Below are 23,574 nucleotides of genomic sequence, written 5' to 3' on the forward strand. Positions count from 1 at the left end.
GGCAGATGTTTCTCCTTGTGATGAAATCCAGAAGTCAAGGGCACAATTGCAGAATAAAGAGCTGCCCAATTAAGATAAAGATGAGCAATTTCTTCTCTGAGCTTTCTGTGGTGGAGAATTCTTATGGAGGCTGTATCTTTGAGTGTATTCAAGGCTGACAGAAACATACTCTTGACCCCAGAGGAGTCTAGGGTTATGGAAAACAGTAAGGAAAGTGGAGTCAGGCTTGGATCAGATTGGTCATAATATTGAATGGTAGAGCAGACCTGAGGGCCACATAGCTGCCTACTGTTTTAATTGTTTACCTTTTGTGTTAAATTAGGTAGGGGAGTAGGAGTGGAGAAAAGAGGAAATGAAGTCCAAAAATTGGTTTGTATTTCTGAGAAGATTACCCTTGTCAGTATTTCTTCCTGAACTGTTGCTGCCATGTGAGCACACTTTTTGACTCCTCATCATGCTTTTTTCTCTCTGATCCATATTGTCATATAATGCACACCAATCACTAGTGTGCAGTCATATAATACGTAATTTTATTGACAGCAGCCAGAGTTCTGGAGCATTGATCTGGTGACATAATTTTGAATTCCATCTTGGCAACTAGGAAATTTTAATTAATTAAATTTGGGGAGGATGTGAGAATTAATCTCAGTAATGGTGACACAAAAATTTGGAATGGGGATTTTAAAAGCCATCTTGTTTCCTCCTGCTCTGAGAGAAATAAGATCTGAGTGTATTTATCTGTAAATCGAGGCAGAGTGAACTGAGGACCATAATAAGACCTCAAGAGGATGAGGAAGGCTGATTTTGTGTACAGATAAGTGATAATGAAACGTAATGTAATGTACTACATTTTGAGTGGAAGAGTGAAAGTGATGTAACCAAAAGTATATAATTCTGAAAGGCATGTAAGTATGGAGATAGGTGAGGTACATGAATATGGTTTGCTTTTTTTTTAACTTTATTTATTCGTTCAAAAAACAAATAGTACATAACATATACAACAATTAACCATAAACATGAACGTTATTTTTTATATATAGAAAAGAAAAGAACCCCCCTCCTTCGCCCAACTCTCCTAAGGAGAGCCATAAAGAAAGAAAAAAGAAAAAATATTAAAGAAAAATTAAACATACATATTAAGATCTAATCAATATAAATTGAAATGTAAATATTCTGAGTATAACAACCATTTATTAATAAAAAAACTATAATTATCACACGAAACGTAATTTTTCCATTATGAAACAATATTTCATCTCATTATGCCATCTATTAATATCAATCATATTTGTATCTTCCCACGTACTAGCAATACAATTTTTCGCTACAGATAAAGCTAAATATACAAAAGCAAGTTGAAACTTATCTAATCCCAAAACTTTCAAAGGTTGCAAACTACCCAATAAAAATACTGTCGGATCTAAAAGTTTTTTAATCTTATATAAGTATTCTAAAAACAATTGAATTTTCTTCCAAAAAGATTGTATATGTATACATGACCAAACACAGTGAAAAAAAGTTCCAACAAAATTACCACATCTAAACACAGATCTGATTCATGAAAACCATACTTTTTTTAATTTTTCAGGCATTAAATATAATTGATGTAAAAAATTATAGTTAATCATTGCATAACGTGCATTTATCAATCTAGTTACACTATCATAACAAATATCTAACCAATCATCCTCGGAAAAAATAAAACCAGTATCCGCTTCCCATTTATTTTTAGATCTATCCCAACCCTTTTTATCCATACCATTCTGTAATATTTGATACATAGATGAAATATAACCCTTCTCTGGTACCTTCATAAGAACAATCTCAAATTTAGTCATTTCAGGTAAAATCATATCTCTACCAAACATGCGTTTTACCAAAGATCGAATTTGATAATAGAGAAACAAAGAGTTCTTATCAATACCAAAACTGTCCCTCATCTGATTGAAAGATAAAAATTTACCCTCTTTAAAACAATCTCCCAAATTTTTTACACCTTTAAATCTCCAATGCAATAAACTTTGATTATGTATTGAAAAAGAAATAAGTTGATTATTATACAACGGAGTCAAAGCCGATAATTCACCCCTCGAGCCTATTATTTTATTTTTCTTAATCCATAACTTCATTAGATGTTTTAATATAGGCACATTATATTGCTGTAACAAATTTATATTTCATCTAAACAGAAATTGATGTATTTCAAATTCAGAAATATTTGCCATCTCAATTTTGGCCCAACTAGGAGGCCATTCCAAATCCATCAATGAACTAATAAATTTAAGTTGGGCTGCTTCATAATAATTTTGAAAATGTGGTAAACATAATCCCCCTAACTCATATTTCCAAGTTAATTTATTCAAAGCTACTCTCGAAAATTTACCTCTCCATAAAAACTCCCTAACCATTTTATTCAAATCTCAAAAAAATATATTATCAAGTAAATACGGAATAGATTGAAACAAATATTGCATATGCGGAAAAATATTAATCTTAATTGTATTTATCCTACCCAATAAATTAATAGGTAAATCTTTCCATTTAATCAAATCAGTTTTAATTTTTATTAATGGAACATAATTTAATTTATATAAAGATTGATAATTAACATTCAAAATTATACCCAAATATTTAATTCGATCAGTCCATTTCAAATTAATAATATTCTTATAAACTGAATAATTTCCTTCACTTACCGGTAATACTTCACTTTTTTCCCAATTAACTTTATATCCAGAAAGACATCCATATTGTATTAAAAGGTGACTGAGCTGGGTTTGTTAGATACATCATCAGCAAATAAATTAATTTTATACTCCTCAACTAAAACTTTCATACCTTGTATCTGTGTATTTTGTCTTATCAGCTGCGCTAAAGGTTCAATCACTAACGCAAACAAAGCTGGTGATAAAGGACAACCTTGATGAGTTGATCGAGTCAATTTAAAAGGTTCCGAAATCAAGCCATTTGTCAATAGTCTAGCTACCGGTTTACTATATAAAGCCTTAATCCAACCAATAAAGAAAGGACCAAACTTAAATTTCTCCAAAACTTTAAACAAAAAATTCCATTCAACTCTATCAAATGCTTTTTCTGCATCTAAGGATATCACCATCGGGTGATCTGAAGATTGTCAAAATCTATTAATCAAACTAATCACGCGCAGAATATTATCTGAAGCATATCTATTCTTTATAAAACCTGTTTGATCGATATGAATCAACTTAGGTAAAAATTTAGCCAATCTATTCGCTAATATTTTAGCTATTATTTTATAATCTACATTTAACAATGAAATTGGTCTATATGAAGATACTAATATGGCTTGCTTGAAGTGACAGGATAAGTGGTTTAAAAAAGTGTGCACATGATTCTTAGTGTTCTTAATAGAGGCTTAAGATGTAACTGAGAGAATAGATGAAAGAGAGCCAGTGAATATGATGTCTTTGGATTTTCATGAAGGACTTTGACAGGGAAAATGGAAGATTATGTGATTTGGAGGTGTTATTCTGACAAAATTGGTTGACTGGCAACAAAATTCCAATAAACAGGACGTTTTCAAGGACTTTATTGTACATCACCAAGGAAAGCTTATTGGCTATGAAAATGAATTGGGTTTGTTAGGAACTCTTTCTTGCAGTAAGTGCTGAGAGAGTTGCTCATCAAGTTGTATAGAACTGAAATAAGACCAAGTTCACAAGCACCTATTTATATTTATATTTTCTTCCCGCATTTCTATCTACTATACCCTGATTCCTCCATACTCCTAGTCACTAGGGGCAATTTACAGTGGCCAATTAACTGACCAACCTGCGTGTTTTTGGTACTTGGGAACAAAACAGAGTGCCGGAAGGAAACCCACGGTCACAAGGAGAATATGGAAACTCCACATAACTGATGCTGAAGGCCAGGATTAGAGCTGTAAGGCCTGCTGCACCTGCAAAATCAATATATATTAAACTTACTTGATCACATTCCCACTAAAACTATATGCATGACTGGGAATGACCAAATGAAAGCCAAGTTCATCGAAGAACTCTCTGTTGAGCTCATTTCTTGAAATGTGTGGATCTGATGTTATCAGCTAATCAGAGACATTTGAGGTGTCTGGGTACTTGCTCACAAGCAATGTGTTATCTGAACTTGGATTATTTAGCTCACAAGTTATAAATGATACATGCTGGCAAAGGAGGATTTGGTAGCTACATGTATTACAGATTTCTGTTACGTTTCTGAATTCTTGAAGATTTTATGGGCAAATTTGCATCAGGCTTCATAACAAAAAATGTATTGTTTAATTTGATGTTTTTGTTAATGTAATGAATTATTGGTTGAATCTTCCTGATTCTGTACCTCTTTCATATGTACAGAACACTAACCGATCAGTCAACCATAGATACAAGCATTTTGACTGGTTATATGAACGTCTACTGATCAAGTTTGGTTCTGCTATTCCCATTCCTTCACTTCCAGATAAACAAGTTACAGGTAATTGGAACCATTTTGTCACTTGTGTAATAATGACAGGTTGTTCTGCAGTAATTTTTTCTGTTATTACTTGTTCGATAATTGAATTTACTAATGTAGGAACATGTTTTTGGGGCTAGTGTTGTAGCAGATTCAAACCCTACAATGCCTTGTTGAGACATAAAGAGACCTGTAATTTCCCATAGTTGATGGCTGTAATGTTTTTAGTCCCCATGATGTGCATAGGCCAAAAAAAAAATGCTGGTGAAAAAAGGATGCATTGAAGCAGAAAAAAGCCTTTCACCCCTAATTCTTGGTTTGCCAGTAAAAATAGAAGTCTTTTTTTAACTGTTCTGCAAATATTCAGCAAGCTTTTGTATGGGAGAAGAGGATTTTTTTTTTAACCGTGTATTGAGTGTCAAAATTAAAGCAATACTTTAATAGAAAGGGGCAATGTTGATGATTTCACTGCTTCACAGATAACATCAATATGTTTGCTGTCACAGAAATTGATTCATGTCCCTATCAAGCAAGATAAGTGTAGAAAGTTGCCTTAAATGCAAAGAGAATATTATGAGTATTGTTACATATTATATAGCTGCATGCTTTCTCCAGTCATGTGTTCCATTAACTCTACTAAAACCAAAATGACCTCTTCTACTTGTTCCTACAAACACCTTGAAGTGATTGAATTATGATGATCATATGCAAGTTATTAAAAGTTTTATACCCATATTGTAGGTAGCCCTATAAGATTGTAAAACTGATGGACCTGACAATATGAGAGTCCATGAAAATAGAGAAGCCACCTGACCCCTCAAGCCTGCTGTGCCATTCAGTAGGATAATGACTTATCTACCTCTGATCGCAATTTCACTTCTGTGCCAGTTCTCCATCATTCTGAATTTTCCCATTTTATTTAAAAAAATATTTCCTCTCTGCATACTATCAATGGTCCAGCCTCTATAGCCCTCCTGGGTGGGGAATTCCAAAGATGCACCATCCTGCACCCTCAGTACAAAACATAATTATGCTGTTATGGGGTATGTTTAAACCTCTTCACTTTTTGACCCTGTCATAAAATTGAAAAGTTATATTAACAGATTTACCTCTGGAAAGAAACAGACAAGGCTTTGGAGTTTAATGGAGTAATTATTTTTTAAAGAATTTGGATGGAAGACAAACATTTGAACAATTTCTACTGAAATGAGATGAGCTGAAATAGTGATGTAACACCAGGGGAAATGCAAAGCAGCCTGTGAAGGAAAGTTGAAATTGTTTGTTATTTTGCCCGATCTTTATTTTTTGAGCATTTAGGCTGTGAAATAAGCTTTGATATTTGACATCCTTGAGACCATTCACCTTATTTAATGTGATAAAGGGCGCTTTGAAGAGGAATTCATCAAGATGAGAATGGAGAGATTGCAGGGTTGGATGAATAGAATGTGTCACCATCCTATCATTTCAAATAGTGAAGTCTTCCAGCTCTTCATTACCTACCGAGATGAAAAGGTAAGAATGTGGCAGCTGAACCTTTGCTTACAAGCGTGCAGCAGCATATTAAACTAAATAAATTTATTTTTGAAAAATGTTGATTCAAGTAATATTCTAACATGATCTTTATTTTTATCCTTGGTATATTGTAGCTCTAAAAGTTCAAAAATTATGTTTGATTTTTAATATATTGAATAGCTTAGTGGCTGTGATGTGGAACTAGATGGTTGCAGTCAGTACCCTGCTCTCATGCTCACTTTTGGAGGCATAAAGTGAAAAATTCATTTGAAAGGGTTTTTGCACTCTTCCCTAAGGTGAGGGAGCATTAGACTTCATTCTCGCATTATTATGCCTTATTTTACACTCTGAAATTGAGGTTTAGAAACCGTATAATGCTCAAAATTGTCCATCCAACTCCATCTTCCTCCTTTGCACCATTTCTTCTTCTTTATTCTATTCAATAATATTAAGTGATCAGATGTCACGTTAATGAAAATAAACAAATTTAATAGTTGTGATCTAATTAACATATTTTAACCATAGAACTTGATTTGCATAAGTGTTGCTCATTATTTGATTTTAAAATTAATTTAGTGTTGAAAGTTGGCTAATAAGATCTGGCATGGAGTTTTATTTGCTGCAATATTCCCCCTCTGCTGAAATGTACAAGGCTTTGAAGCAATAGAAGAGCTGTTTTGGGAAGCTTAAATACTTTATGTTGTGATGTCTGAAAATAATGAGGTATTCCATTCCAGAACTTCCGTCCGCCTTCTCCAAAAACGTGGTTTCCCCTCTACCACCCGTCAAGTCAGCACTTATCACATCTCCTCCATTTCCCACACATTTGACCAGACGAAGGGCTCAGACTCTATGTTTATTATGTATCTTTGCCATAAAGAATGCTGTGGGACCTACTGAGTTTCTCCTACATTTTCCAAATCTGAAAAGATGGTTGAATTTATTTAATTTTGATGTATAGCACTGTAACAAGTCCTACTGGCCCATGAGCCCATGCCGCCCAAATACCCCAATTAACCTACAATTCCTGTACGTTTTTGAAAGGTGGGAGGAAACCGGAGCGCCCAGAGGGAACTTATGCAAACATGGAAGAACGTACAAGCTGGTTACAGATAGTGCTGGATTCAAACTTGGGTCACTGGCACTGTAGTAGCTTTGCATTAACTGTGCTGTCAGTTGGGTGTGTCATCTGATTTTTCTGCATAATATTTCAGAGAATTTCATTTCCAATTCTTGTAAATTCTCCACATTTCCCTTTTTTTATTGCTTGAAACATTTGGTAGTTTAGTGATATTTTCATCATGGATGATCTTGGAATTAAAATGGCAGGTTGCAAAACAGGACAGCCACATGGAGTTTATTCTTCCACTGTACATTCAGGTCACCAGTTAAAGGCATCTCAATGGCAGAAAAAAAGCTCCTTTGCAATGGAGGAAAAAAAATCTTTAGAATGAGTTATCTTTTAGCCATTGCCTATTTTTAGTGATAATTGTACAGAACTAGAATATTAGAAACTGCAGATTTTTAGAAAGGTAGAGAGTTGAATTCAATATTCCAGTTTTAATGAATATGTTGCTTTGATTGCCATTGCATCAGTAAACTTGATGTTAAAAAATCTTATTTCAATAAATTGTGTAATATTGGCAATGAGATATTTTAAAACAGCTACTGTATATACACATATAATAGTCGAATTTTGTGGACCAATTTTTAGGGTAAAATTTAGGGGGTCGACTATTGACGACTTTTGACTGTGGTAAGCACCTGCATCATTCGAAGGGTTGGGTGTTTGGATGAGCTGGTGGCTGTGGAGTCAGGAGCTCAGATGAGCAGGCAGGTGGCCAGTCCGGGTGGTCAATCTGCATTTGAGGCATCGGATGCTCTGTTGGGAGGATGGCCTGGACCTAGGTAAGAGTCTGCAGTCAGGGCATCGGAAGCTCGGATGGGGGGGTGGGTGAAGGTCCACAGTCAGGGCTTTGGGAGCACGGATAGGGAGGTGGCCGGGACCTAGGTGAAAGTTCACAGTTGGGGTGTTAAGAGCTTAGCTGGGTGGGGTGCAGCTGACATAAGGGTTTGTGGTCGGTGATGGGAGCTCAGATGGGTGGGTAGCCAAGGTGAGGGTCCCCAGTGGCGCATTGGAAGAAGCTCAGATGGGCAGGAGGTCCAGGTGAGAATCTGGTTGGGGCATCAGGAGCTTGGATGGGTGTATGGCTGAGGTGTGGTTCTGCGTCAGAGTGTTGGGTGGTCAGCTTGGCCAAAAACAAGGGGCTTGATGTTTCCACATGATATATGGAAAGCACCAGATTTTTTGGCCAAAAATAGGGGATAGACTTTTGCATGGCATCAACTGCTGCACACATATATACGGTATTTGTATTGTTATGAGCCCAGAGAACCCCAAAACCCAGTGGCAATAGAAATTCACCAAGACAAATGGTTACTTAAGTGTTCCCCTACACCTTGATGAAGAGCTCTGCCCAAAATGTTGGTTATGTGTCTTTACCTTTGCTACATAAAGGCACTGTTTGACCTGCTGAGTTTCTCCAGCATTTGTGTGTTTTTTCACTTAACCACAATGTCTACAGAATCCTGTGTTTTACCCCCGTTACTTAAACAAAAATTGTTTTTAAATTTCTTTAAATAAAAAAACAAGATGAAACTTTAACTTATTATTAACTTAACCTAACTTAACACCCTTCTAATTCTAAGAATTTGTGTATGTAATGTGTATATGTTCAGGAAAGTTCTTTGCTTTAACAGTCCAATCATTCACTTCTCACTTCTCCAAGTTCACCAGTATCAGGCAATTCTTATACTGTGCTCAGAATTTAACATTTATGAATTTTCACCAGTCTCTGGTGCTTAAAAGTTAATGGTTACCTCTCAGGAAGGTTCTTGTTGGTTTCAGAGATATATTTGTTGCTCATTGAACACACACAAACTGATTTCCTCCGATCAGTCACTTCAGTGCCTTGCTGAAGAAATTTTCCCCATCATGTGTTTTCCAAATGATAACCTCTTTTTCCAGGTCACCACAGAGTTCCTCTTGTTTCCCTTATTTCAGGAGAAACACTCTAGCCAGACATTTCCTCTTCTAAGTACTCCAAGAGTTTTGAACAGGCTGAACTCAGAACTCACAACCCATCTTCAAAATGGGGTTTTCAACAAGCCTGCCAGTTTGCTATGTTGCAGCCTCAAAGCTACTGCAGAACTCAGTTCTCTCTCTCTCTCTCTCTCTTTCTCTCTCTTTCTCTCTCTCTCTTGCTAAGAGAAAAATACTGTTTTCTTTTCTCTTTCTGCTTGTAAAAAACCAGAACCCCTCCCAAGGCTCCAAATCCAATCCTTGAAAGATCTTTATCAGCACTTGAGCCCAGACTTTTCCATTTACAACTGCTTTGGAAATTATTTCCAAAGCAGTTCCATTGTCTCTGCAAAAATAACTGGTGCCTGAATGTCTTGCTTCAGCAAAGCTCTTGCATTTTAAATGAGATGTGTTTTGTTACTGTTTGTGACATGACCTACACTGAACTCCCATAATCTTATCTCTTTTAAATACATTTATACATAATATAAGATACCCTTCAAAACAGTATGTTTTCTCCACCTCAATTCTATCAATACATATTTCAAGCATTTGCTAAGATATGGTTCACTATCTACTACTTGGTGTTATTTTTTAGCAATATTCTTAGTAAATGGGCCTAGTTAGTGAAACTTGACAGGCAGTTAAACTCTGAATGTAATTTAGTATGCCTGGTCATGTTCAGATGTGTACTTTTTGGAAGGGTAAAGGATGAAGCTTTGATGGGAAATTCCAGCTGATAATTCCTATCTTCACTACCTACATTCTGTAACCTGAGAAGCAGATTTTTGCTATCCTTTGCAGATAGACACATATGGTACAAAGGCATAGGAATAAAGCTGCTTTTAAAAAAAACATTGTTGGATTTTTGTTGAGGTATTTTATCCAACTCTTGAAGGATCTGAACAAATTGGACATGTGTAAAGATATTTACTGCCTTGGTATGTGGGTTAAGAAGAGGTTTTATAATATGAAAGTAACTATTTCCATTGGCAGAAGGACAATTTAATTTGATTTACTGATTGCAAAGGTAATTAGAGATTCTATGAGATGGTCCTTCACAATCTGTGCTCATTTGATCTAGAATGCATTGCAACTTTTGTGTGATTGACAAAAATAATTTTGGGGGAAATTGAGATGTGGAGAATGGGAGTAAATTGATTAACTCTGAAATACAAAAAAATCGCCTCCACATGCTGTGAGATTCTGTGATTCATCTGCTCATCATTGACACTGCTTTTAGTGAGATGTTTTTTCGTTATTACTTAACCGTCTTACTGCAGGATGGATTTTATAATATTGAGCTATTTTGAGCAAAACCAGAAGTCAGTTTTTCACGTAGATGGTACTTAACCGATCTTTCTGAGAGATCATCTTTGTGATGGGTACTCTGCACACCTGAACAAAACTTAATACATTACTGTCATCTGGTCATTGTTTCTTTCTCAAATAAATTATTCAAGTTGGTCAATCCTTTCCTTTAAAGATCCAGACTGATGATTTTATTAGGTTTTTATGAACATCATAATAATGTTGATGGCAGCCCAATCAAATGTCAAGAATCAGAGTTCTGTTAAGAAAGTTGACCCCAATGGAGTTCAGCAATAAGAATTAATTAGATATATACATGATGATACAATAAAGTAGCTTAATTATTTTGAATAAATTATTGGTTAAATTAGCCTGTTCATAGAGTTTAAATGTACATAAATATACGATAATCATTAGTTAATTTTTTTTTTACAATTTACTGAAGGTAACTGCACCAACACCATGACAACTTTGCTCCTTTTGAGCTCAATTTGCCTCAAGCATAGTGGCTCTAAATGAACTGGCATTGTGCTAAGTATGTTCTGCAAGCTTTTTCAACATTATAGATGCTACATTCATGCCAGCTGGCAGCATTTTTTTTGAAGCCTACATTTAGCTCCTTCACTACAAGTCACAATTGTTATTGCCACTTGTTCCCATTGTAGCAGTTACAATCAAACATTAGCAAGAAGAATGCTAAATTGTCCTTTGTTGTGAATGAGCTGCTGTTCAAAATAAAGGGAAATAGCTGGAATAATTTTGTATTTTTTGCTATTTAATGTTTCTTTTCTTTATTCACTGAAGGAATGGAAATTAGGCAAGAGAAAAACAGAAAAGGATGATGTTGTGGGTGTTATGATCTTTTCAACAGTGGAGCCACCGACAGAGGACATTAGCCTATTGGATGCGTATGCATTGATTTTACAAAACTGCAAACTAAGATGAAAAATGAGTAATTTTAAGAAATGTCAGAATCAATTTACGTGTTAAGTATATATTTTCCTAATCCATCGCTATTTATCATTTTGGTTTTCGGTTGAAGATTTATTTAATCTGTTTGGCCTTTCACTCACGGAACTTTAATCAATTCTTGTAATGGATCAAGTCATTTGATGACCCTTTTATCTTCCAGGGAGCAGAAAGTTGAATTGTTTAGTAAGTTCACAAAAGCCATGGATGATGGAGTCAAGGAGCTCCTTAATGTGGGACAGGAACACTGGAAGAGGTGTACAGGAGGTATGTATGAAAAGCTGTTTTATCATTAAAATTCAAAAGAGCACCTCAGGGGAGCACCTGTGAAGAAGGAAACAAGCAATGTTTCATCATTCCGAGATCCACTGATGCTACAGGACCTGCCAAGTACCTTTGGCATCTTCTATTTTTATTCCAGATTTCCAGCATCTGCTCTTTTTAACTTACTTTGTCACTGAACTACTGTATTTGGAAAAAAAGTCTCTGGTTGTTATAGTAAATGTCCTGCTCCATTGTAGAAAATCTAGATCCGTACAACAGAGAAGGAGGTCACTGAGCCCATCAGGGGTGTGAAAGAGCAATTCGAGTAATGCAATTATCTATTTTTATTTTTGTTTTCCAGGAAAGGTCACTCTTACAATCTAAACCACTTCTAAGAGCCAAAAATAAGGAACTTTTATTTTAACTGTAGAAACAGAATCTGATTTTCTATATCTTTTCAGTCATGTTTGAAGATCTATTGCAATAGCTGTGGCTGCACCACTTTGCCCTGTGTATGTCACTATTGTAACAGAGTATTCCGTGATGATCCACTGGTACTGTACCCCAATATTAAATAGAGGCATAATTGTAACAATTTTCATTTCCTGTGACCACCATTTCTGTATCTCAGGGTTTTAAATTTAAACATACAGCATGGTAACAGCCCTTTTGGCCCTTGAGCCTGTGCCTCCCAATTATACCCAATTGATCTACAACCTGGTACATTTTGAGGGGTCAGAGGAAACTGGAGCATCTGGGGGAATCCCACTCAGACACTGGGAGAACATACAAACTCCTTACAGATAGCGCCTGATTCGAACCCCAGTCGTTGGCGGTGTAACAGTACTGCACTAACCAGTACACTAATTGTGCCATCTCTTTTATATAGTAACAGGTTGTACCCACCTGTGAATCTGAGTCCAGAAATGTAAATGGACCTGGATCTGAATTTGGGGTCCAAAAGATTAGATCTGGCCTGACGTGTTCCCTGGGTTTCCTATGTAAGAGAATCTCCTCTTTAAACCCCAAAACCATTCCTCAGTCCAATGTTGGGTATACACCTCACTCTGCATTTGAGAGAGGACAACCCTGACATCTCCAGATTCAAAACCTAATTGAAATCGCTCATTTCTGGTGTGATTCTAGAAAAACATTGCACCATATTTGAAGCCTTCATGTTCTTTCTGATGTATGGCAATGTGGTCAGACACAGGAGTGTGCCAAAACCAAGCCAGTAATTTATAAACTTTTGGAATAACTTCTTTGTTGATGTACTTTCATGTCTCAGGAATCTAATTGCTTTTTCAAAAAATCCATTACAGTACAACTCCGATTTTCTGAAATGGTCAGGACCAGGCCTACGTCGGATAAATGTTTTTTTTTTTCGGAGAACTGGTCAATTTTTAAAAACAGCCCAGTAGCAACAGCATCTATGATTAAACAACAACAAACAACTAGGGAAAGCCTTTCAAACATTAAAATAATGTGTCATTCTCACAAAAAAAAATGCTGGTTGCAGCCGATCCTTGACATGTCTTCAACGCCGCCACCAATCACCGAGACTTCCCAACTGCTGCCACTGATCACTGGGGAGGTTTTCCAGACTGGTGGAAAACACACTGGCAAGTCAGCGGGATCCATCTCCCCAGTCATCGGAGCTCCTGACCATGACGCAGAGTCCCAACTCCGAACCTACCACACACACCCCCACCCCCCCACACACACACACACCCTTTCTGATGTACAAGTGAGTTAGTAGTCCGAGGGGAGGGTTTGGAGTTGGTGTCAGGAACTCCGCTGTGCCAAGAAGGGAAGGAACACCACTGAGCCCTAGGTCCTGCTGCTGCCCAGGAGGCCGCTCTCTTTGATGATGCTGGGTCAAGGGATTCTTCTTACCACTTGCGGCTGGGAGGGAGAGTTGGAGAGAAAAGTCAATAGGGGAAGGTAAAGAAGAAATGGAACAAGAGAGGGGAGGGAGTTACCTAAAACAAGGACAATCATCGTTTTAATTTCACGTCGAGTTAATTTTTTTTCAACCTGTGAGGTCAGATCGGCTTGAAAAAAAATTTTGGATAAATGAAGATTTAATTTGTTTCAGATATCCTCATTTAACTGACTTTTTAAAAAATTGTATAAATGAGGATTTTGGAGAAACTGATTTCAGATAATCAGAGTTGCACTGTATTTACAATTGTCTATCTTTCTTCAGCTTTATTTAAGTTATTAGGTGATTTAAAGTTTAGCTTTTCCTTGTTCTCAATTGCAAAATGTATCACATCACATTTTTGTGTTAAATTTCATCTGACCTGTTATTTCATTGTACTTTTTCACTCTTTGTTATGATTTTTTTGACTGTATTTCCAACTGTCAGGTTAACTGGAAGTAATAAAATAGTACCATGTATATCCAAGTCCACATATAAAGGGTATAGTGGTTTCAACACCAAACAGAGGAAAAGGACTACAAATTTCCCTCTAATCTAAAACTGTGTTTTTGGGACAAAAAACAATGGTGGTAAGCAATACATTGATACACACCATTAACGAGCCCTTTAATTCTATGGCTCCAAATATTGTTTGGTATTTTCATCAAACTCTGCAAACTTTATTTGCAGACCATCAATCACATCACTAGACTTTTTTAATTCTACAAAAGCAAATTTAATCAGTTAGACTGTCATTTATTATCCCATATTTTTTAAAAACTCTTAGTTTGTCTAATCTGAGCAGCACCCTCCACTATCCTCCTCCATCTTCAACCATTAAGCCAGTTCGGAATTCTGCTAAGTTAAACAGGAAAGCCTGCAGTTATAGTGCAGGGTTATAGTGGAACACCCAAAAGTGCTGGAGAAACTCAGCAGATCACACAGCATCTATAGGAAGTAAAGGCTAACCAATGTTAGCCCTTTGACAAAAAACAGGTACATAATCCTTTATCCAGACATCTAAAATCCGGAAAGCTCCAAGATCCGGCAAGCAGGGAGAGAGACTGGCAGCGTGAGTCGGGTGGGCGAGAGACTGGCAGCGCGAGTAGGGCGGGCGAGGGGGGAAGGAGACAGCAGCGCGACTGGAAGGGGGTGGGGGTGGATACGGCAGCACAATTTGGGTGTGTTTAAATCTGGCTTTCCGAAATCCGCAAAAATCTGAAATTCTGAACACGCTCTTCCCCCAAGGGTTCTGGATAAAGGATTGTGTACCTATATCCCATGCACTCTGATTATCTGAAGACCTTGTTAAAAGTCTTGCTAAAGTCTACATAGATGATGTTGACTGCCCTGCCCTCATCAGTTTTGGTCACCACTACAAAAAAAACCTCAATCAAATTAAAGAAACACAGTTTTCCATGCATGAATTCATATTGACCGTAATCAGATCTTGCCTTTCCAAATGCTTATAAATCTTGTCTGTCAGAATTCCCTCCAGAAACTCTCCCACCACTGATGTTAGCCTCACCAACTGTAGCCTGGCTTGCCTTTGACTGGCTTATACTTGCAGACCCTCTTAAAGAAAGGCACAATATTAACCACCCTCCAGTATCTGCAAATATATTTGATGGTCCCTGCAGTTTTTCCCTAGCTTCCCCCAATGTCCTTGGATACACCTGAACAAGCCCCAGGGTTTCATTGTCCACTTTTAAGCACTTTAAGGCTTCTTCATTTATAAGATGGAGATGTTCCAAGACAGCATTATTCATTTTCCTTAATCTCTTAGCTTCTGTCATCTTCTCCATGGTAAAAACAAATGCAAAATATTCATTTAAGATCTTTATCTATTGCTGCTCCACACATAGATGCCTACATTGATTGTTGAGGGGACCTATTCTCTCCCTAGTTACCCTTTGGCTTGTACTATACTTGTAGAGTTTGTTTGGATTCTTATCTGCATGCTGCTTCAAAAATCTCTCATGGATGCACCAAACAAATTCTGGCCCATCTAAGCCTCTGGAACTAATGAGGTTTCAGTCAATACTGAAATGTTTAAGTTCCCCATTTTGTACCTACACATCTGCTCCTCTATTTCTCAATGACTGTTGGGAGGTGTGTTGTATCAGAATGATGGCACCTTTCTTACTTTTGATTGCTATCCATACTGGCCCATTGGATGTGGCCTCCAGTACTTTCTCTGAGTCCAGCTGTGACGCACTCCCTGAAAAAGTAAGGCAACCCTTCTACCTCTTTTATCTCCCTCTCTATGTCCTCTAAAGTGCTCAAACCCAGCCACATTGAACCTCTTTCAGTCAAGTCCCTGTCAAGGCTTAAAAATCACAATTCCACATGCTGATTCAGGCTTTCTGTTCTTATCCATACTACTCCTTGCTTAAAAATAAACATGCTTCAACCCATCATTCTCACATTGTTCATGAACTTGATCCTTCCTGTCATTCCTTTCAGAGCAATTTTCCATAACCTATATGATCCCTTCAACTCTTTCTTTGGCTGCCCTGCTGTTCTGCTTGCCATCTCCACTCTAATTTAAATCCCCTCAAGAAGCATGCGAGAATGTCCTTGTGAGTATATTGGTTCCACTTGAGTTCAGGTGTAACCTGTCCCACCTTCTACAGGTCCCACCTATCCTGGAAGAGGACCACATGATCCATATCTTTGAAGCCATCTGTCCTGCCTATTCCTTGGCCACAACCTCCAGATTCAGGGGAGTAGATTTAAGATGGAGATGAGGAAAAACTCTTTTCCAGAGAATAGTGAATCTGGAATTCTCTGCACAGGGAGGCAGTTGAGGCATCTTCATTAAATGTATTTAAGGTTCAGTTAGCTAGATTTTTACATAAAAAAAAAGAATAAAGGTATATGGGGAAAAGGCAAGTAGGTGGAGTTGAGTCAATGATCAGATCAACTGTGATCTTATTGAATGGAGGAGCAGGCTCGATGGGCCGGATGGCCGACTCCTGTTTCTATTTCTTATGTTGTTATGTTCCTATTTCTTGCTTCACCAGTACATGGCATAGTCATCCTGTGATACAAACCTGGATGTCATGTTTATCAACATGCCACCTAGCTTCCTGCAATCATTTTGCAGGACATTATCTCCCTTCCAGATTATGTAACAATAGATAACAGTGTCTAGGAATGTCCTCTACTCACTCAAGAGTAATTCTTCACCAGAGAGGAAACACACCATCCTGAAGTTTCACCTGTGCTTCTGATCTTGATGGTTGTGCCTGACTTCACCCTTTGGAGTTGGTTATGGAGTTGAAGATGCTATCCTCTGCTTCCCCCCCCCCCCCCCCCCCCACCTCCCTCCCAATAGTTTTGAAATCTCTATACCTGTTAATGAGAATTGCCACCAGGGAACACTATCTGCCAACTCCCTTTTGCCTCTCTTAGTGATTTCCCCCCCCCCCTAACTATCTGCACCCTTTGCCTTCCTTGGGTGTAAACACATCACGACAATTGTTGCCTATGATATTTTCAGCTTCCTGGATGATCCTGATTTCATCCAAATCAAGCTCCAGTTCCATGATGTGAACAGTCAGGAGCAGCAGCAAGACCACCCTTCCCACAGGTACAGTTACTGGGGCACTGGAAGTTTCCTTAATGTCCAACGTTCTGCAGAAAGAGCACACCTCTGCCCTGACTGACATCCCGACAAATCTGTCTAATGCTTTTGTAATGTCACTCTCCCTACTTCCTGAAGTGGTTTTGGTGAACTACAGATTCTCCTGCAGTAATCATTTTGCAAGGAATGATTCTTTGAGAAGTCAGATTGGGTTCAGAGCTGGTAAGGGTTGATGATGACTCTTTTAGAAGATAATGGGGCGAGGCAGGTGGAAAAGGAATGCATAATGAATAAGTAATGCAGTCAGTGGGTGTAGAATTGCGGCAGTGAAAATCTTTAGCTGTGTGATTCATTTTCAGACCGTTCTTTGTTTGTGTTTCAGTTTTGACGCTGGCCACTCTGGATTATTTTGAGGTTTTTAATTTGTACCGTTTGCCTGCACTTAGAGCTTTCTGGGTCTACTTGACCTGCCCTGTATTCTATACAGAGCTCTTGAATGAACAACATGGATTATGTTTAAGTGACCTTTGCTTAATTTGATTGCAGATTACAAACCTAAAATGGTGAAAACTAATCCAGAGTTCCATTTTACATTTAGCATTTGACCCAGTTTTGGCATAATCTTTCTTTCTTTCTTCTTTGGCTTGGCTTCGCGGACGAAGATTTATGGAGGGGTAACGTCCATGTCAGCTGCAGCCTCATTTGTGGCTGACAAGTCCAGTGCGGGACAGGCAGACACGGCTGCAGCGGACACTTCCTACTTTCCATTGTAGTCTCCTTTGTTTCCGCATAAATTCACTGGTTTTAGATTGAACAGTTGCACCCTCCATTTGTATGAGAAATTCAGTCATACTGTGAGTGCTCTTTCCAAGAGGATTCCTAAATATAGCATCATTTTTTTTCCTGCCTCATTGCCCAGGACCAGATCAAAGAAAGCACTTCCAGTAATATGCTACTCAAGAAAGCTATCACAGGCACCTTCTATGTAGCCCTCTTCAAGGCTGTCTCAACCAACATGATTTCTCCAATTCACATACAAATCAAAATCCCCCATGATTGGAGCAAGGGAGGTCAAGTGACTTGAGGAATGGCAGCAGTTTGAATTTAAAAAGGGGCAGGAAGCTGATTGGAGTAAGAAGCTTGTAAAAGTGAGGGATTGTGTAGCACAGCAGACATTGAGGGAGCAATCTGAGTTAGAGTGCTAAGGCTTTGGCTCAACAGGCTTTGGTGAGAACTGGTAAGACGAGGGATAGTAGGATTTGAAGTAAGGGCCACCCAATTTGAGGAACAAAAAGGATTCAGCAGGTTGGCACAGGTAAGGACAGGTTTTAGAGAGGATATAAAACTTTAGATCATGTTTATACAAATGTGGCTGATGCCTTACAAAACTATTATTCCCCCCACCCCACCTGGGTCAGTCTGACCATCTTTCACTGTTTCTGTTTCCCAAGTATAGCCCAGTCATTAAACATGTAAAACCCACAATAAAGACTATTAAGATCTGGCTTGAGGGTGCTGACTTTGTTCATCACCAACATTTTCAACATACAGATTGGAGTGCGTTTGGAGCCCATGTTACCACAGACTCTCATTGATATTGATTTTTATATACCAATTCTATCCTTGAGTGCATCAACAAGTGTGCGAATGGAGTGACCTCACAAAACCAAATAAATGTTTTGCTAATCAAAAACCACGGGTGAACCGTGAGGTTCGCTGTCTCCTCAAAGACTGAGAGTTAGCCTTCAGATCTGGAGACTGGAAGGCTTGCAGCTCAGCCAGGGCCAATGTGTAGAGGGGAATCTCTCAGGCTAAACACACATACAAACAAAAGATCGAGGAGCATTTCAACTCCTCGGACCCCCGGCGTATGTGGCATGGCAGACAGATAATTACAGACTATAAGCCACCTAGTACTGTGCCCCTTTCCAGTGTGCCTCCCTCTCTGAGGAGCTTAATTATTTCTACGTTCGCTTTGATCGAGAGAACAAGGAAGTCACCTTCAAAGTGGAACTTTCATCTGATGAAACCACTTTTCATCTCTGATGTTTGATGTTTGATGTTTGGATACAGTTGGGTGAATGTATGGAAGGCAGCTGGTCCAGATGGTATACCTGGCTATGTGCTTAGTCTGTGCAGAACAGTGGGCAGGGGTCTTCATGGACATTTTCAATCTATCCCTGGCCCAGGCAGTTGTTCCATAAGTTTCAAGATTGCCAATATTGTGCCAGCGCCGAAGAATCTCACTGCCACGAGTCTGAATGATTTCCATCCAGTTGCACTCACCCCCATCATTATAAAGTGCTTTGAAAGACTGGTTCTATCATATTTTAAATCCTGTTTGCCCACCACCCTGGACTCTCATCATTTTGCTTATTGTACCAACAGGTCGACTGAGGATGCTATTTCCATGGCACTTCACTCTGCCTTGACCCACTTGGACAGCTCCAACTTATGTCAGAATGCTGTTAATTGACTTGAGTTTGGCATTTAATACTGTGATCCCCTCTGAACTGATTGCCTAACTTTGTCAGCTTGGTATCAATTAGACCTTGGACTCTCTGACTAACAGACCCCAATCTGTTAAGTTAGACATTCTCTTCTCTTCCATTTTTAACTTGAGCACTGGTGTGCCCCAGGGCTGTGTGCTGAGCCCTCTCCTGTATTCCCTTTTCACCTATGACTGTGTTCCTGTATATGTTTCTAATTCCATGATCAAGTTAGCAGATGACATCATGGTGGTTGCCTGATCAGAGGGGATGATGAGACGGCCTATAGGGACGAGGACCAACACCTGGCTGCGTGGTGTGCCGACAACAACTTGGCACTTACTATCAGAAGACCAAGGAGATCATTGTGGACTTTAGACGTGCTGGGAGCCACACTTGCGTTCTGATATACATCAATGGAGTTGTGATAGAATGTGTATCAAGCTTCAGATTCTTTGGTGTCCACATTTCTGATGATGACATCTGGTGTCTGAATCCTTCATCCTGATCAAAAAGGTGGAACAGTGCATTTATTTCCTGTGCAGCATGAAGAAATATACCTCTGTCCCAAGATATTGAAGGATTTTTACCTTTGTACCATTGAAAGTATACTTGCCTATGGTATCTCAGTATGGTATTGCAGTTGTCTCGTATCAGACCATAAAGCACTTCAGTGGCTGGTAAAAACTGCCCAGTGGATTATCGACATCCAATTGCTCACCATTGAGAACATCTATTAGGAATGCTGTGTGCCTTGGAAAAGAGTATCATCAAGGATACATCTCATCTTAACTAGGACTTTTGACTCTCCTTCCAGCCGGTAAGCTCTGCAGGAGCCTTTGCTCTCGAACCAGCAGGCTCAAGATGAGCTCTTTTTCCACTGAGCCTGTGACCCTGCTGAACCTTCAATCTGGTTGGATGCTAATTGCATTTCATTGGCTTTGTATTTTATTTGGCACAACAAAAGTTTAGTCTAATCTAATCTAGATATCATTTTTTTCCCCTCTAGTCAAAAACAGTGGGAATGGCAGCCAAGGCTGGGGAATGCTCCTCTTGCAGAATGTGGGTCGTCAGGGAAGCCAACACTATCCCTGATGACTTTGTCTGCAAGAAGTGCATCCAGCTGCAGCTCCTGACAAGCTGAGTAAAGGAATGGAGCTGGAGCTGGATAAACTCCAGATCATTGGAGAGGCAGAGGGGGTGAAAGACAGGACTTACAGGGACATTATCATACCTAGAAGGCAAGAAGAGGGTAGCTAGGTGACAGTCAGGAGAGGGAAAAGGAATGCAGGGGATTGCTGTGACCATGCCCCCTCAATAACAAGTATATTGCTTTGGATACAGTTGGTGGATGACCTACCAGGGATAAGCCATGGCGATTAGGTCTCTCGCATAGAGTCTGGTCCTGTGGCTAAGAAGGGAAGGGAGGAGAAGAGGAGAACTGTAGTGATAGGAGATTCATAAGTTGGTGGGGTAGATGTTCGGTGGAGGTGATTGAGTATCCCAGATGGAATGTTGCCTCCCTGGTGCAGGGTCTGAGTTATCTCTGATCATATTCCCATCATTCTCAGGAGGGAGGGTGAGCAGCCAGATGTTGTGGTCCACATAAGGAACGATGAAGTGGGTAGGAAGGTTAAGGAGTTTCTACAAGGAAAGTTCAGGGAGTTCAAGGACAGGACCTCCAGGGTTGTGATCTCAGGATTGCTACCTGCCACGTGCTAGTAAAGTTAGAAATAGAAGGATAATGCAGCTTAAGACTTGGCTAAAGACATAGTGCACGAGGGAGGGCATCAGGTTTCTGGATTATTGGGCCTCTTCCAGGGAAGGTAGGACCTGTTCCAATGGGACAGTTTGATAGTGAACTAGAAGGGGACTAACATCCTTGCGGGAAGGTTGCTAGTGCTGTTGCAGTGGGTCTAACCTAGATTTGCAGGGGTAGGGGAACCAGAGTGCCAGAGCAGATAGAAGGAGGGAAAAGATGATGTGAAAATTGTATGCACTGTTAGAAGTCAACAGGTTGTACATGGTGGAAGTGTTCTCAGGTACATCTATTTCAATGCAAAGAGTATTGTAGGAAAGGAAGACAAACTTATAGCGTGTATTGGCACATGGAATTAGAGCATTGTGGCCATTAGTGAAACTTGGTTGCAGGAGGGGCAGGACTGGCACCTCTATGTTCTGGGCTTCTGTTGCTTTAGAGGCGATAGAATGGAGGATGAAAGGGGGAGGAGTGGCATTGCTCGTTATGTAAAAATATCAGAGCTGTGCTCAAGCAGGACAGACCAGAGGTCTTGTCTACTGAGGCTATTTGGGTAAGAGCTGAGGAACTGGAAAGGTTTGAGCACACTCATTGGGTTGTATTATTGACCGCCCAATAGTCAACAAGAACTTGAGGAGCAAATCTGTAAAGAGATAACCTTCAGCTGCAGGAAATGCAAGGTTGCGATAGCAGGAGATTTAAATTTTCCACATATTGATCAGGACTCCCAGACTGTAAAAGGGCTGAATTGCTTGGAGTTTGTCAAATGTATACTGGAATGTTTTCTAAATCAATATATCAAAGTACCAACTAGAAAGTGTGTAATACTGGATTTCCTATTAAGGAACAGGACAGGTGGTAGAAATATGCCACTCATTTCAAGTTGATTGTGGAGAAGGATAGGTTTGGGCCTCTGGTTGAGATTCCAAATTGGCATAAGGATGTGGGAGGAAGGTGATGACCTTCAGTGGTAAAGTTTTGAGACTACAGAGTTTATATGTTTCTATCAGGATTAAAGGCAAGGTTAGCATGCATAAGGAACCTTGGTTTTCTAGGGATATTGGGGATCTGGTTCGGAAGAAGAGAGAGGTGTATAGGCAACATGGAAAAAATGAGGTATTAAGGAGTTTTAAAAATGCAAAAAAATCTCAAGAAATAAATCAGAAAGGCAAATGAAGAAATGAGGTTCCTTTGGCAGAAAATTCTAAGGGTTTCTATATGTATATTAAGAGAAAAAGGATAATAAGGGACAAAATTGGTCCCCTTGAAGAGATAGTGGTTGGCTTTGTATGGAACCAAAAGAGAAGGGTGAGATCTTGATTTTTTTTTAATCAGTATTCACTCAGGAAATGGACACAGAGTTGTGGGAAGTAAGGAAAACAAATAGTGAGGTCATGGAACCTATACAGATTAAAGAGGAAGTACTTGCTGTCCTAAGGCAAATAAGGGTTGATAAATCACTAGGTCTTGACAAGATATTTCCTCAGATCTTGGGGGAGGATAGTGTAGAAATTGCAGGGCTCTGGCAGAAATACTTAAAATGTCCTTAGCCATGGGTGTGGTGGGTAGGATTGGAGGGTAGCTCACGTTGTTCTGTTGTTTAAAAAATGGCTCCAATGCTGACTTGGAATTTGTAGGCCAGCGAGTTTGACATCAGTAGTAAGTAAATTAATGGAAGATGTTCTAAGAGATCGGATATACAATTATTTAGATTGCTAGCAACTGATTACGGATTGTCAACATGGCAATCCCTAATGTCAGGTCGTGTTTATCCAATCTTATAGAGTTTTTCGAGGAGGTTACCAGGAAAATTATACTTCAACCACGGTGTCTACAGATTTTTGGAATTTACAGATTTATGAAGGAAAGGCCGTGGATGTGTCTACACGGACTTTAGTAAGGCATTTGACAAGTTCCCTCATGGGAGGTTAGTCTGGAAGGTTCAGATGCTCGGTATTCATGGTGAAGTAGTGAAGTGGATTTGATAATAGCTGGACGGGAGAAGCCAGAGAGTGGTAGTGTATGATTGCTTCTCAGATTGGAGGCCTGTGACTAGGGCTGTGCCTTGGGGATCGATGCTGGGATCATAGTTGTTTGTCATATACATCAGTGATCTGGATGATAATGTGGTAAATTGGATCAGCACGTTTGCAAATGACACTAAGATTGGAGGAGTTATGGACAGCGAAGAAGGTTTTCAAAGCTTGC

The 23,574-nt window shown here is 39.0% G+C and overlaps 1 protein-coding gene across 4 annotated transcripts in view; it reads left to right on the forward strand.

Annotated features, from left to right (window-relative positions):
• The window catches only part of LOC138760690 (sorting nexin-9-like), a 176,572-nt gene that overhangs the window by 116,579 nt on the left and 36,419 nt on the right, over positions 1–23,574 (forward strand). For all 4 annotated transcript variants that reach the window (XR_011355812.1, XM_069931632.1, XM_069931631.1 and 1 more), the window contains 4 exons: positions 4,371–4,488; positions 5,849–5,979; positions 11,177–11,280; positions 11,505–11,608. Coding sequence is in view for 3 of the 4 variants with exons in the window: in XM_069931632.1 (XP_069787733.1) it covers positions 4,371–4,488; positions 5,849–5,979; positions 11,177–11,280; positions 11,505–11,608 (457 nt within the window). In the remaining variant the exon portion in view is untranslated. The remainder of the gene's footprint in view (positions 1–4,370; positions 4,489–5,848; positions 5,980–11,176; positions 11,281–11,504; positions 11,609–23,574) is intronic.

The sequence above is a fragment of the Narcine bancroftii genome, chromosome 4 (assembly GCF_036971445.1).
Source record: "Narcine bancroftii isolate sNarBan1 chromosome 4, sNarBan1.hap1, whole genome shotgun sequence".
NCBI lineage: Eukaryota > Metazoa > Chordata > Chondrichthyes > Torpediniformes > Narcinidae > Narcine > Narcine bancroftii.